The following is a 14,317-nucleotide window of genomic DNA, read 5'->3' as shown; positions in this document are numbered from 1 at the left end:
ATTTTGAAATTTCTTTTGTTTATTTAATTTATTATTTAAGTTATTATTATTTAATAAATGTTGTAATAAATTATTTTATTTTAATATATTATTATATTATGATAATATTATTATAATAATTAGTTTTGAATTTAAAATACATATATAAAGTAAAATAAATTAAAATAACATAAATAAATAATTTAAGTAAACACAAAAATATATATAAATATAATAAAATAAAATAATTTACTATAATATTTAATAAATAGTAATAACTTAAAAAAATAATTATAATAAATAAAAAGAATTAATTTTTTTTTAAAAAAAATTAATTTCCAGAACCCCCAGTCGCACAAAAGGTGCGACTTGACCTAGGAGAAGTCGCACAAAAAGCGCGACTGGACCTAGGTCGAGTCGCACTTTTTGTGTGACTCAGCCTAAGTCCAATCGCACTTTTTGTGAGACTCTCCCTAGGTCTGGTCGCACATTTTGTGCGACTGGAGGGGGTCCTGGAAATTTTATTTTTTTTTTAATTTCGAATCGATTAATTACTTACCGAATCATTATCATGCTCGTTTTGGTTCACCATTGTTATTCGATGTACACTTTTAGCTTATTTAAGTTAACATAGTGTTTTTAGAGAGTTTGAGAGACATGTTACAGTTTTTGAGTTCGAAAATTATACAGGGGCAATCTTGAAAATTCATTATATATAGAATAGCGATAAAATGAAAAAAGTGGCGAGTAATACCCTATATCTATGATTTTTAGTACATTTTACCTTTATCATTATTTAATTTATTATTAGTATTTTTAAGTTCATAATATAATATAATTATAATATATAATATAATTCACCCGGAGTATGTTCGTGATAGTGATAACTGATACCGTTGAGTTTTGAAAACAATTGATGGATTATATTATCAAATTATCAAGAAGGTATGTGCATCTTCTTTCAATGGAGTCCATTTAGTCTAGAATGGGTTTAGCAGGTCTGGGACTTCAATGAGTCTAGCCATCTAGAGAGAGAGTTAGGGTATGGTTTGGGTTTGAAGACCCTAAATCCAAACCCATTTATTTTGTTTAGCCTCAAAAACTAAACCCAAATCTATGGGGTTCCCAAAAGCTGAACACAGTCTATAAAAATAGGAATGGGTCCAATAGAATTTTGGACCCATGATCATCTCTATGTAAACGTGTAGAAAAAAAAAAATTGGGAGTGTTTGTAAAATGTTGATCGATGGTAACTAGAGTGATTAATTTGACCAGCTCATTTTATGTATACTGCTAGGAGTATCATGTTCAAAACTAACTTATTTATATGATCATATCAACAATCTTTTTTAACCAACTAATTTAATAGACCTCTAAGAGTTCCAGAATGTTTAATACTTTAATTAACTTTGAATTTGAAACAATTAAATAATAATATCATGTTTTAGATAGATTTACTTTTTCATTGATTGACTAATAAATTTTTACTTAAATTTGTGAAGTACAGTATGTGTTATATTAACTATTACAAAAATAGTTATTTCTAAACAATTTAAAATGTGGATTTTTTTATTTAAATCTTTTTTAATAAAGTAAAATCTTTGTTAGAGTAATAGAGTTGATGTCATATTGTTGAAATTTTTATATTAATATTATTTTTGACTTCTAACATAAAGTGAATTTTAACTATATAAACATCACTTCTTAAAATTGGATTCAACTTAGATTTTTACATGAGAAAAGGTAAAGCTGAAGTTATTTTCAATTTTAGATTTAAAATTACTTGAGTTTGAGTCATATATGTTTTTTATTTGCCATATGTGTGTTTATTATAGATTAAGTTGTGAAAACCTATTTTAACATATATAAATTAAATTAAAGTTGTTGAATTTGTTATTTAAACTCTTTTGGTTTGATCTAGTTCTAACATTTTTGTTTATAAAACAAATTTACCAATTATTTAATTTCTTATTTTCTTCTTTATTCGAATTTATTGCCACTTTACTCGTATTTTCTTTGTTATTTTTATAATTATGCTTTTAATCTTTTGTTATTGAATGCACTATTTTAGCATTAAGTATCTTTGAATACACATTATGCACGAATATTAAGCTAAATATCTTTACTCTAGAATGTTCTATACAAACGTATAATTATATACAACATTTTAAGGTCATCCTTTTTAGAATACTCTATATTATTTTAGTATCAGCAATTCTTATAAGAGACAAGTGGTTTCATAAGCCCATTTCAATATTCGAACAAAAAGCCTTCAATTTATTTCTCTTTGATGGAATTCATCAAACAACCTGAAAAGTTGCGTGTAGAAGTCTGAGGTTTATCATCATACAAAAGCAAACGAACTACTTAAGAGTTATAACACCTATTTGGATACTACATTAGGAGTTATGATACCTAATATGGGTTTTAGAGCACTTAGGATTTTAACATCTATTTTCTCTTATAACACATACTTTGAGTTTTAAAAACACTTACTTTAGATGTTAAAACGCCTAATAATTTTTAACATAGGCTCATCTAATAACCATCCATACAACTAGTATACCATGTCAAATATAAACATATAATGTACTTTAGCTTATAAATTATTTTAATTGTACGTATAATTTATTATACTTTTCGATTGTCAAATCAACACAAATGTTCAAAAATTTAAACTTAGCAATTCTCTTTAACTCTCACTTAAATTTCTATTGTGAAGTTATGATGTTGAAATACTCACTTCTTTGGGGCCTCTTTTATATTATGTCAACATAGATTGGTAAAAAAAGTCAAAATTCTTAACAATGTTATTACGTTTGAAGAGATAATATCATAGTATTTGAAAGGAAAAAAATTAAATGTTTGTTCACCGTTATCAACAACGAACTTACATGTAATTTTTTGTCTCTTCAAATGCTATGATATTATCTTTTATTTTTTTACTATTAGTAACAGGTTAACATCAAACAAAGTCATGTTAATTTTTTTTCCTCTTGTTCGTTGTTAGTAATATTGAATAAAGATACTTATTTTGGAAATTAAAATTTTCCAAAACTTATTTAGAAATTTTTATTAATAAAAAGATTTATTATATTCAATTTTTTATATGCGTTATATGAAAACATTCGGCTCAGACCTTAGACCTAAAATCCTAGTTTCGTCTCTAACTTTTATACTATAAAAAATACTACTGCCATTTAAAACCTAAAAGTATATAAACAACCAATATTCATCTATTCGGAGTATATTTTTTACGGCATATCTCTTGGGTTGTCAAATTTTGCCATTTTCTCTCGATTTCCTGTTGTCTTCCTTCTCTTCTATGTTCATCTGCAATTAAGTAGGAGTATAAACAATGTTAGATAGAGAAACTCGAGATACAAATACCCAAATCTCATCACCGAAAACCCCAAGTTCCCTTACATTTCACTATTTGGATTTTTATTTTATTAGATTTTAATTCAATTTTCAAATTGTATTCCGTTTTGATTTTCATTTTCTTTTTAATCACTGATTTAAATAGTGATTTTTAAAAGGAGAATTGGAATTACATTAGGTTTTTGTAGAAGTTTTGATTGATCCAATAGACAATTTAGATTTAACGTGAATTGTCTGTTGTATGGGTGTTGTTTATAGATAAAAATTGTCTGGATTGTAGACAATTATAAATTTTTGAATTAGAAAACGGAAGAAGATTCAAGAATGCAGTTAAATGATCAATTGTTGAACAATGCGAGTTCATCGTGTAATTCGCTATCGATGGATAAAAATGGATCTTTTTGTTCCTCCAACGATAACTTCTGGTCCAAAGATCGCCATGAAATTAACAACTATCAGCTTGCGAAGGTATCTAATCATTATTAATCTCACTTTTTAATGTAATTCTGATTGAATAGTTTTTGTCGTGAATTACTTAAATTGAATCTTGTAAAACTTGAGCCAAAGATTTCAGAAAAAACAGAAGAAATTGGAATTGTATTCATTCAGTTTAATATAATGTACAAGGCAGCCTATTATATAGGCAAGGACCCTAAAACTAATCCAAGAAAACGAAAGAGGTAGTTAGTTATAACTAACTAATACAAGAAGTTTGTTACAATATCAAGAACAGACTAATACTGCACGTGCCAAATATCAGCAACACACTGAGGCTTCACAGCAACAGACAACACTGGCACACACTAACTGATAGAAGAACCAATAGCAGCAGCTGGCTTGATGCACAACAATGTGGAAGAATACTGAGCTGAGACAGCAACTGAACATGACACCACCTTTACACCATATGAAACCTGCACAATCAACAACATGCACAACATATTTAACAGATCTTAGTATTGAAATTGATAGTATTAGAGGGTTTTAAGCAACTGTTGTGATGAAATTAGTTTCTTCTGAGATTTTGTTATTTTTTTGGTTTGTTTACTTGGATTCTTCTTATTTATGGTAATTATAATTAATGGAATAGTGTTCTGCACAAAGCGTCCCTGCAAATGTAGAGTCCAGCACAATAAGGGTGTAATAGAGGCCATTTTACTTTGCATTTGTGCTAGAGGCTTCTTTTAGTACTCATGACCGTTCAGTTACACAATGACACCTGAACTTGTGCGCCAAGACATCCCTTCAAAATTGAGTAATCATTGAGATGCATAAAATTTTTGGTTTAGTGACTTTTATAGAAGAGTTGGGTATATGAGAATTAAGTTAGTTTGTTGATTGTGGGATGTTGGTATATCGTGGTTTGTGGTTGCATTTCTTCCTTATGATTGTGAATATGATATTGTTGGATAAGCTATTAGCCATGGGCATAAAATTTCAGTTTGGAGTGGTATTGAATTACTTTGAATGTATCATTTGATCTATTAGTAGTCAAGTAGAATGCTAGTTTAGGTTATATGAAATTAGTTGTTAAGTAGAAAGATCTTAGCTCGTTCGGGGGAGCCAATGTTACCAAATTCAGTTACCTTGCTAGTTGGGGATTGTGTATTGAAGCAGGTAATTTTATTTTATTTTTGAGATAATTGGGCAAATTTGAGCCCATTGCTTCATGCAGCAATGTGGGTAACACTAGGGAAACATTTGGGAGATAAGGGAGTGTACAACATTTTTGCTTATCAAGGAGTAAAATTATGTGAATTTGACTTGTATTTTAGGAATTGTTAAATACTTCTATTAATGTGCTGTTGTGAAATGTGTTTTTGTTCGTACCATAGTTTTGGAGCAATCTTCCGCAGCAAGCTCGTCAAAATCTGTTGAGGATTGATAGACAAACTCTATTAGAACAAGCTCGGAAGAACTTGTACTGTTCCAGATGCAATGGGTTGTTGCTTGAAAGGTTTATGCTGATTGTTACGCATGGGAAGTCATTGCAGCATGAAGGAGCTGGCAGTCAGATTCCTTGCAGTGGAGTCGGAGAAATTTTGAATGATCAAATGAACGGTGGGGTGTGTACAACACCAATCTGCGAGGACGAAATTCAAGATCCCTCTGTGCACCCCTGGGGAGGTCTGACTACTACAGGAGATGAAGAACTTACGCTTTTAAATTGCTACTTGTACTCCAAATCCCTTGAAGGACTTCAAAATGTGCATCCACATTTTTATTTAAGTTGTAAAGCTCAGTCCCGTCTTATTCTGTTTCATTTCTAGAAAGTTTTATCTCCTCGCTTTTTGTCAGGTTTTTGATAGTGCTCGTTCAAGGGAGCGAGAACGTGAATTGTTTTTTCCCGATGCTTGTGGAGGAGGTGGTCGGGGTTGGATAGGAAAAGCAAGTAGACATGGGATTAGGGAAACATGTGCTCTGCATACTACTAGACCCTCTTGTGACTCATTGGTAGACTTTTGGTCTGCACTTGGAGAGGAGACACGCTATTCGCTTTTGAAGATGAAGGAAGAGGATTTCATAGAAAGACTTAATTACCGGTATGAGTTCGAACAGTATTTTATGAATCTACCACATTCAAATATCAAATTATGCGATATAATCTCAGTTTTGCATGATACACAATGTCATTAAGTTTACATTTGATTCACGATGTAAAAGATCATTGGGGTTTTTGTATAAAAAAATCTGTCATATTACGTGACATATACTTAACTTTTTTGAGTGGGTAGGTGATTTTTAAAAAGCTTATTTTCTATGTTATCTTGTGATTCCTTATTCTAAGGATTAGAGGTGGTTTTTTTATGTTGCCAAACAAGTTATATCTCGGAAGAGGTACCACTTAGTCATGTTCCAGCTCAATCTTGAAATAGCTCATTTTCTCTGTTATCTTGTGGTTTTTTTATTTGGCTTATGCTAGCGATTAAGGATGCGTGGCTAAGCTGAAAAAATTACTTTGTTATGCACTTCTGCCATAGCATTTATTTCTTGGTGGCTGTACCTTTATCTTTTGGGACCTCGAAGATCAAAAAGTTATTTTGTGTGACCTTTGGTACTTTGCTAGATGATGCTCAACATTTATCTTATTATAATTTAGTTGAAAACTAGTGTTCTAAGTGCAGATTCTTGCAGTTTAAATTCACTATAGCTAGACTTGCTGTATGGGAATGGAATTGTGTAACATAAATGTAGTAATGAGGAAAGATTATAATGAAATAAATCATTGAGATTCTATTTGTTATAAGTATATAAAGAAAAGGAAATTTAAAAACTAAAAGGTTCTACTTAAAGTAAAAGCAAAACCTTGTTTATCATCTGATGAAAATATTTCTTATATATGCTCTTTCTTGAGATTTTGATTTTCAGGCTCACAAAACAGGATTGGTCACTGTGATGACAATTCGAACATCTTGCAAGATGTGATTTTCAACTTCTGATATATTTAAGTTTCGTAATCTGTGTGTTATGTCTACTGAATACTTCATGATTTGGGTTTATATATGGTATGTGTAGGAATATTAATGAGTGCATCGGTCATCCTTTATATTTATAAAGTTTTTCTATACATAAATGCGGGAAGGCGTCAATTTAGATTAGAGATAGAATCTGACTAATTCTTTCACTTGTTTACTCTCCTTCTAACCTCTAAATTCTTATAAGAAATCGGGATTCGTTTTGTCAAGTAAAAAGTGGATTTAACCGTAATGAAACTGGCTTGGAAATGAAATATTGACTTAGTTTTAGTATTTTAGATGATTGATATGAAATATTGTGATTCATGAATATTCTCATTGTTTCTTTTTTGATTGCTAGATTAGCAGCTTAAGCTCTTAAATGAGCATGTTGCTTCCATATCTTCTACTTATAGACAATATTTTTATGAATCATAGCCATGTAGCATTGTTGATGAACTCATGATGAGTTTGGGATTTTCCATTGGTAGCAAAACTGTTGTAAATTTATGAATAAGATGGGTATACATCTGCATTTGGCTTGAATATGTTAAACTTATGCCACATTGGTCATATATGAGTATATGACTAACGTTGCTGACTATCCTCGTGGAGGTTTTGTTTTCTCGCATCTGCTGTCTAAGTAATTATATTTGATGTATAATCAAAGAGTATAGAGCTTTGCGTTCTTACTAATGTGAGATCAACTAGGTTGCATATTTTTGGTAAGACATACATCTTTTTCACTAACAGATGTTGCTATGCAATTTTATATAGAAGGGAGGATAGGCTTAATTATCTTGTTCCGTAAAAGTCCCTTGTTGGTACTTATGCTGATGTATTCCATGACCATGGTGCACCTTCTGTCATTTTCTATATTTGTAGGGCAAGGTATGGATGACTATATGGTACTATAAGGGTATTGTTCATGATTGAAATGTTGTTTTTCTTGATTTGTCTTCATGCAGATTCTTACATGCAAGTTGGACGGAATGTTTGCTTATATGGAGATATTTGATGTGTAATTGCTTTTGATACGAAATTTGATTGCACGTCACAGGTTTGACAGCAAAAAGTTTTGTCGAGATTGCAGAAAGAATGTCATTTTTGAGTTTAAGGAACTCAAGGAATTGAAACGAATGCGGAGAGAACTTCGGTGTACCAGTTCGTTTTGTGTTGTGGATACTGCTTTTGAGTACGAGGTCTGCATCGAACTCGAATTTGTCTCTGAGCTTTTTATTGGAAAGTTTTGATCCACCTAGGCTTTCTTCTTGTCATTTGTGCCTTTTAGGTTATTGGATAGGGTGGTTATTGGAGTAGTAAATTATAGCTTCTAATTATCTACTTATTTTTACAAAGACATATCTTTTATGTAGATTTTTGTTTTTATTTTTGACTATTTCAGATATCCAATGACACACTCCATGCTGATTGGCATCAAACATTTAGTGATTCGTATGAGGCATATCATCACTTTGAATGGGCAGTAGGCTCAGGAGATGGAAAATCTGATATTTTGGATTTCGAAAATGTTGGGATGAACAGAAGTGTTGAAAAAAAGGGTTTAAATCTAGATGGTCTGAATGCCTGTTATATCACCTTGAGAGCCTGGAAACTGGACGGTTATGGTTCTGAGCTTTCTGTTAAAGCTCGTGCATTGAAAGGAAGGGAATGTGTTCATCGCAGGCTTACTGTTGGAGATGGTTATGTAATGATTATGCATGGGGAAAGTATAAAAGAACTTTTTGAGCATGCTGAAAAAGCTGAAGATGAGGCAGTATGTGTTCAAGCTTTCTCTTTTCAAACCTAGTTGTTGCATCTTTTCGCTAGTTAGATCGCCTTTTGAATTCGTGATTCGCTTAAAATGGTTCAAAAGTAGCCTAAAATCGGCAACAATTCGCGATTCCGAGGCGATTTGCTAATCATGTAACATTTGTTAAATGCATTATTTGGAGGATATTTTTTTGCTTATGCACTTGTATGATTGCATCAATGATTTATTTATCTCCGAGAATGAAAAAAGGGCTATTGAACTATCTTGGCAATATTTGTTTTAGCTTTTCATGATCTTCAAAATTATTAAGCATAAGCAATTAAGCATTCTTGTTCAAACTTTTAGGATGATGAATCCGTGGATACGGAGGGAAATGATTTGGATGGCAAATGCCCTCGTCCGCAGAAGCATGCAAAGACTCCTGAACTTGCACAACAATTTCTTCTAGATGCTGCTACTATCGTTTTTAAGGAACAGGCATGTTTATCTGCTTATCTATATGTTAAGATTTGTTAGATTGTACTTCGTTGAGATGATGGTGCTTTAATGCTTGATCATGTATATGTTTGCATTTTCCATGCATTTGCCTCTTCAATGATATTTCTGAAATCTTGGGTCTTGTTCTTGTAGTATATCATGTTGCCTGTTCTGTCGAATGTTATGATGGCCATGGTTCTTTCTTTTCGTCAATGGCGGATCTAATCTCGACCGTGATTGAGTCAGATAATAACATTGGAAGGTCTTTATCACAGGTTGAAAAGGCTTTTAGGGAAGGTACTACTCTCCAAAATGCACACAGCGTATTCATCTGTCTTGCAATGAAACTCCTTGAAGACCGTGTTCATGTTGCTTGCAAAGAAATAATAACATTGGAAAACCAGGTTTGTATACTTATTACTAGTTTTCATATGAATGATTGTATTTAATTATAAAATTTGTGAAAAAAAATACATTTTATCACAAATACATTTTATCACACTTTCATTGTCAAAGACTACAGTTTGCTGGAATATGGTCAGTGTTGAATAATTTTTCCTTTGATTAATTATATACAATTTGCAATATATTACCTTTTATGTTCTTATCCTCTGCATAACACCACCTTCTGTAGTTTGATAAGTTTTTTTGCAAAGAAAATTGTAAAACGTGTTGGGTTTTTTGCTAAGAATGATTTTAAATGTAGTACTCCCTCCGTTTCTTAAAGAAATTTCCAAAAGGAATTTTCACAAAAATTAAGAAAAATATAATCTTTTAGATGATGAATGTGTTATTATATTAAATAATAAATTTGATGGAGGAAAAGTGGAGACCATAAATATTACTTCCTCTGTTCCTTTATGAAGTTTCCATTTGCCATTTTTTGGTGTTTCATTTGTTATTCCTATAAAGAATCTTTTTATTTTGGATAAAAATAACCATGTTCATCCTCATTTCAATATTTGAATAATGCTTATGGTCCCACATATATTTCACTAACTTTATATTGACATTTTTAGATTCTTTATGGTCTCCATATGCTTTCCACTTTATAAAAGTTGTTTTTTATCCCTATATTTTTTCTACCAACTTTCTTTTACACTATGTTTGGATAACAACTTTAGAGAGAAAAGAAAGGAAAGAGAAGGGAGGGGAGGGAAAGGAAGGGAAGAGAATAGAAATGGGAGAAAATTAATTGTTTGTTTAGGAGGAAAGGAAGGGGATAAGAGTTTTCCTTCAAATTTTTTCAACTTTGGAAAGATTGATACCTTAACAAAAATTATCCATCAAATCCCTCCCCTTCAAGTCCCTTCCCTCTCAATTTTTTATCCAAACAACGGATCCCTCATCCCTCCAAATCCTTCCCCTTCCCCTTCCCCTTCCCCTTCCCCTTCCCTTCCCTTTATTTCTTTCCATCCAAACATAGTGTTAAATTCTTTTAACCTACTTTTCTTCCATCAAATTTATTATTCAATAAAATAATATATTTGTTATCTAAAAGATTATTATTTCTTAATTCCCGTTAACATTTCATGTGGGAACTTCATTATAGAACGAAGGGAGTATTAAAATATTATAATGAGGATGAACAAAGGTTAATTTTGTCCAAAATTTGTGATATGAATAGAAGGATTCTTTATAGGAACCATTTTCAAATGGAACAACTCAAAATGGCAAATGAGAATCGGAGGGAGTATATGTCAAAAACAATTTACGTAGCTGAAAGTTGAAGCTTCCTGAAAACTGATAAAGGGTAGTCTTTTGCAAAAAAAAAAAAAAAAAAAAAGTAAAAGGTAGCTTCTCAAGATATTTCTTAAAGGTATTTTTCCGCAACACAAGTACTACAACAGTTAGTTTCTGATTTTGTAGTTTGTGTACAGACGAAACTTCTTGAAGAAGAAGAGAAGGAAAAACGAGAAGAAGAAGAACGTAAAGAGAGAAAAAGAAACAAGGAAAGAGAGAAGAGGCTTCGTAGAAAGGAGAGGTTGAGGGGAAAATGCAAGGATAAAAATCCCATGCCTTCGGAGGTCTCAGAGGAAACAATTTCAGCATGCATTGATGAGGATGCCGCTAATGGCATTAGAGATTCGGTAGGTGAACATGTTGATACTAAATTTTCTGAATCCGCCCCTACAAAATGTCTTGTTGAGTCATCATTAAATGATTATACTGCTTCTGATCATCACATTATTCTCGATGGTGGTGATGAAGATATCACTGATGTTCAAGAGGGAAATGAGACGTTTTCTCTTGATAAAAATTGTATTCAATTGAATCAAAATCCCATGCCTTCGGAGGTCTCAGAGGAAACAATTTCAGCATGCATTGATGAGGATGCCACTAATGGCATTAGAGACTCGGTAGGTGAAAATGTTGATACTAAATTTTCTGAATCTGCCCCTACAAAATGTCTTGTTGAGTCATCATTAAATGATTATACTGCTTCTGATTATCACAATATTCTCGATGGTGGTGATGAAGATATTGCTGATGTTCAAGAGGGAAATGAGACGTTTTCTCTAGATAGTTTGAAGGGCACAGATCGGAAATTGAAAGCTCAAACGGACTTACAATGGAGTTCAGATAATGGGGCTGTGGCTTACAAGTCGGAGTCAAATTATGATGATCCTTATGAAAAATTAAACAAGGGAGTTGATTATATTAGTAGTGATCCGAGGTTTATCCATAAGGCTCATTGTTCTAGCATCAGGATGACTGACAGGAATGATCTGCACTCTTGTGACTGTAATCAGCAATATGACTATAGGTCAAAGGGTGAACAACATTTGTCTGGAACACGACTTAATCGGGAGACCAGATGTATTCCAAAGACGGGATCAGCTTCTGACTTGCCTAAGCCAGTTCATCGAATCAAGATGTTTAATCGTACAGATTCTGTAAGAACCGGGAGCAAGATTTCAAAATATAATAGTGCATCAGGAAGAGATTCGATGCGTATAAAGAAAGTCTGGGAGCCTGTAGAGTCACATAAGAGGTATCCTCGAAGTAATTCAGACTCAAATGTTACTTTGAGATTGCGTGATTTTAAGACAGAGGATAACGAGCCTAACAAGTGCACAGCAGAAGATTTTTGTTGTGAAATTACCAAGAAATTTTCAGGGGATAGTCAGGTGGACGATAATCAGGATGGATTTGTAACAGAACCCAGGTATCATCCCAAGAAAACCACTGAAGAGGAAAATTCATGTTTATCGGCAAGTTTTGATCACTGTTTATCATACCACAGTGAGGGAGATAGAAATACACCATCCTCGAATCATCAAAATCTTGAATCGTCATCTACAACTGATTCAGAAGATCATAGTGATCAGTCAGCTTGTGTTAACGGCTCATATGATGGTCGTGATGGGAACGAGAATAGCGAAAGGACTATCGACAAAGAAGCTACAAACTTTTTGACCTCGTATGCTGGGAATCATTTTCCTCAGCTCTCCCCCGCTAAAACGCCCAAACATACTGCGAAAAGTGAGAATCTTGTTAATGGAGTTTCATCTGCACCGCAAGGTTTGGTTCCACTTCCAATGATGCAGAATCCGAGCATTTTGGTTCCTTTTTTCCTTAGTCCATCAGCTGCGGGTTACTATCATCCAAATTATGTTCCATGGTCAACAGATTCAGCTGGGTTAATGGCTACAAACCCATACCACCATGAAAACCCTTACCTCTTGACTTGTCCAATAGATTATGGTCCGAATCCAGACTCAAACTTCTGCATTCCGTATGGGCAAGTGCAGCATTTGGCATCTCCTTTCATGAACATTCATACAACTAGTAGACAAGATTTTATGGGTGAATCTACGAGAGAAAATGTGGTTACCAGGCCTCATTCGGTCGATGCTCCTTCAATGGTATGCTCTTATCAACGGAACTTGACCAAATTGGATACGAAAAATGAAGGCTTCTCGTTGTTCCAATCTGGTGGGCCTTTGCGGTCTTCAGATGAGCGGAAACCTTGTGAGATTTCTTCCTGCCGTGTTGATGGTGATCAGAAAGCTAGCAGTAAGAAAGAAACATTCAAAGAATACAATTTGTTTGGCCCTAGCACCAGTATACATTTTTCTAGAGATTAGTTAAAGGTATTGAGATTGCAATTTAGAAGTCAGTCTCTACATACAATTTTTGTAGGTTTGAACATTAATAGTGCTTTGATAAAGATCTACATTCAAAAGTTTAATCTTTGATTTGTTTGAATGGTATTATCAGTTTTGGTATTTCTAGAGACAGATACAAAGTTCAGCTCGTCTTATACGACACCCGTTGCACCATAATACGAACTCATATAATTAGCTCATTTCTCTAATTGGACATTTTAAAAGTGTAAGTGATCAATTTAACAAACTAAATGTATATGAGCCAACCAATAGAGATAAGTCTCATTTGAAAATTTGTGTACGATCCTTTTTGTGGTTGGTGTATGTTTAAGGGGTGGATGTATATTTTTAAAAAGGACCATATTGATATTTTTATGTACAAGTGTTTCTCCAAACACAAATTGATGTATGAGACGGTCTCACTAAGAGACGCACTTTATGTATGGGTTAAATAGTCCATTTAATACATACTATATATGAGAATATGGGGAAAATTTGAAAAAAATAAGACTTTTTAACAAAGTTTGTCAAACATTAAGCTTCGGCCAAACTTTTATCCCAAAATAAGCGTGCTTGGCTCCATAGCTAGGTTTCATATATATTCGCTATTACTAATAGCGAACTAAGAGAACTGGTTAAAAAATAGTCAAGCCTGTGTTCGTTGTTAGTAAGAGCGAACAAAAGCAACTTGGTCAAAGCAGGTGAAATTTTGAAATAGATAAGCGAATTTATAAAAAAAAAAAAAGCACGAAATAAGTCAAAATCAACTTATTTCCAAAAATAAGCGTCTAATTTCAAAACCTAAGGTTTGATGCTGTTCGCAGTTACTAACTACGAACAGGTGCTTAATTTTTTAAAAAGGCAAAAAAGTTGTTCGCGGTAACTAACTGTGAACAGGGCTGTTGACTTTTTTAACCCTGTTCGCAGTCACTAACAGGCCCATTTAGCTCGATGGTGTTTGTAGTTAGTAACTGCGAACAAGGTCAAACAAGTCAACAGGCTTGTTCGCAGTTACTAACTGCGAACAGCTTCTTTGCCTTTTTAAAAAATTAAGCACCTGTTCGCAATTAGTAATTGGAACAGCACCAAACCTTAAGTTTGGAAATTAGACGCTTATTTTTGGAAATAAGTTGATTGTT

General features: G+C 32.8%; 1 protein-coding gene across 1 annotated transcript; it reads left to right on the top strand.

Annotated features, from left to right (window-relative positions):
• Positions 1–3,153: 3,153 nt before the first annotated feature.
• On the top strand, positions 3,154–13,365 carry LOC130825088 (uncharacterized). The gene is made up of 8 exons (XM_057690130.1): positions 3,154–3,828; positions 5,196–5,567; positions 5,659–5,903; positions 7,876–8,017; positions 8,221–8,592; positions 8,935–9,066; positions 9,342–9,470; positions 10,947–13,365. Exons 1-8 carry the CDS (start codon positions 3,685–3,687, stop codon positions 13,155–13,157), a joined length of 3,747 nt encoding a protein of 1,248 aa, XP_057546113.1. The 5' UTR covers positions 3,154–3,684; the 3' UTR covers positions 13,158–13,365.
• The last annotated feature ends 952 nt before the right edge of the window (positions 13,366–14,317 follow it).

Source organism: Amaranthus tricolor, chromosome 10 (assembly GCF_026212465.1).
Source record: "Amaranthus tricolor cultivar Red isolate AtriRed21 chromosome 10, ASM2621246v1, whole genome shotgun sequence".
NCBI lineage: Eukaryota > Viridiplantae > Streptophyta > Magnoliopsida > Caryophyllales > Amaranthaceae > Amaranthus > Amaranthus tricolor.
This window is presented reverse-complemented; position numbering and strand designations above follow the sequence as displayed.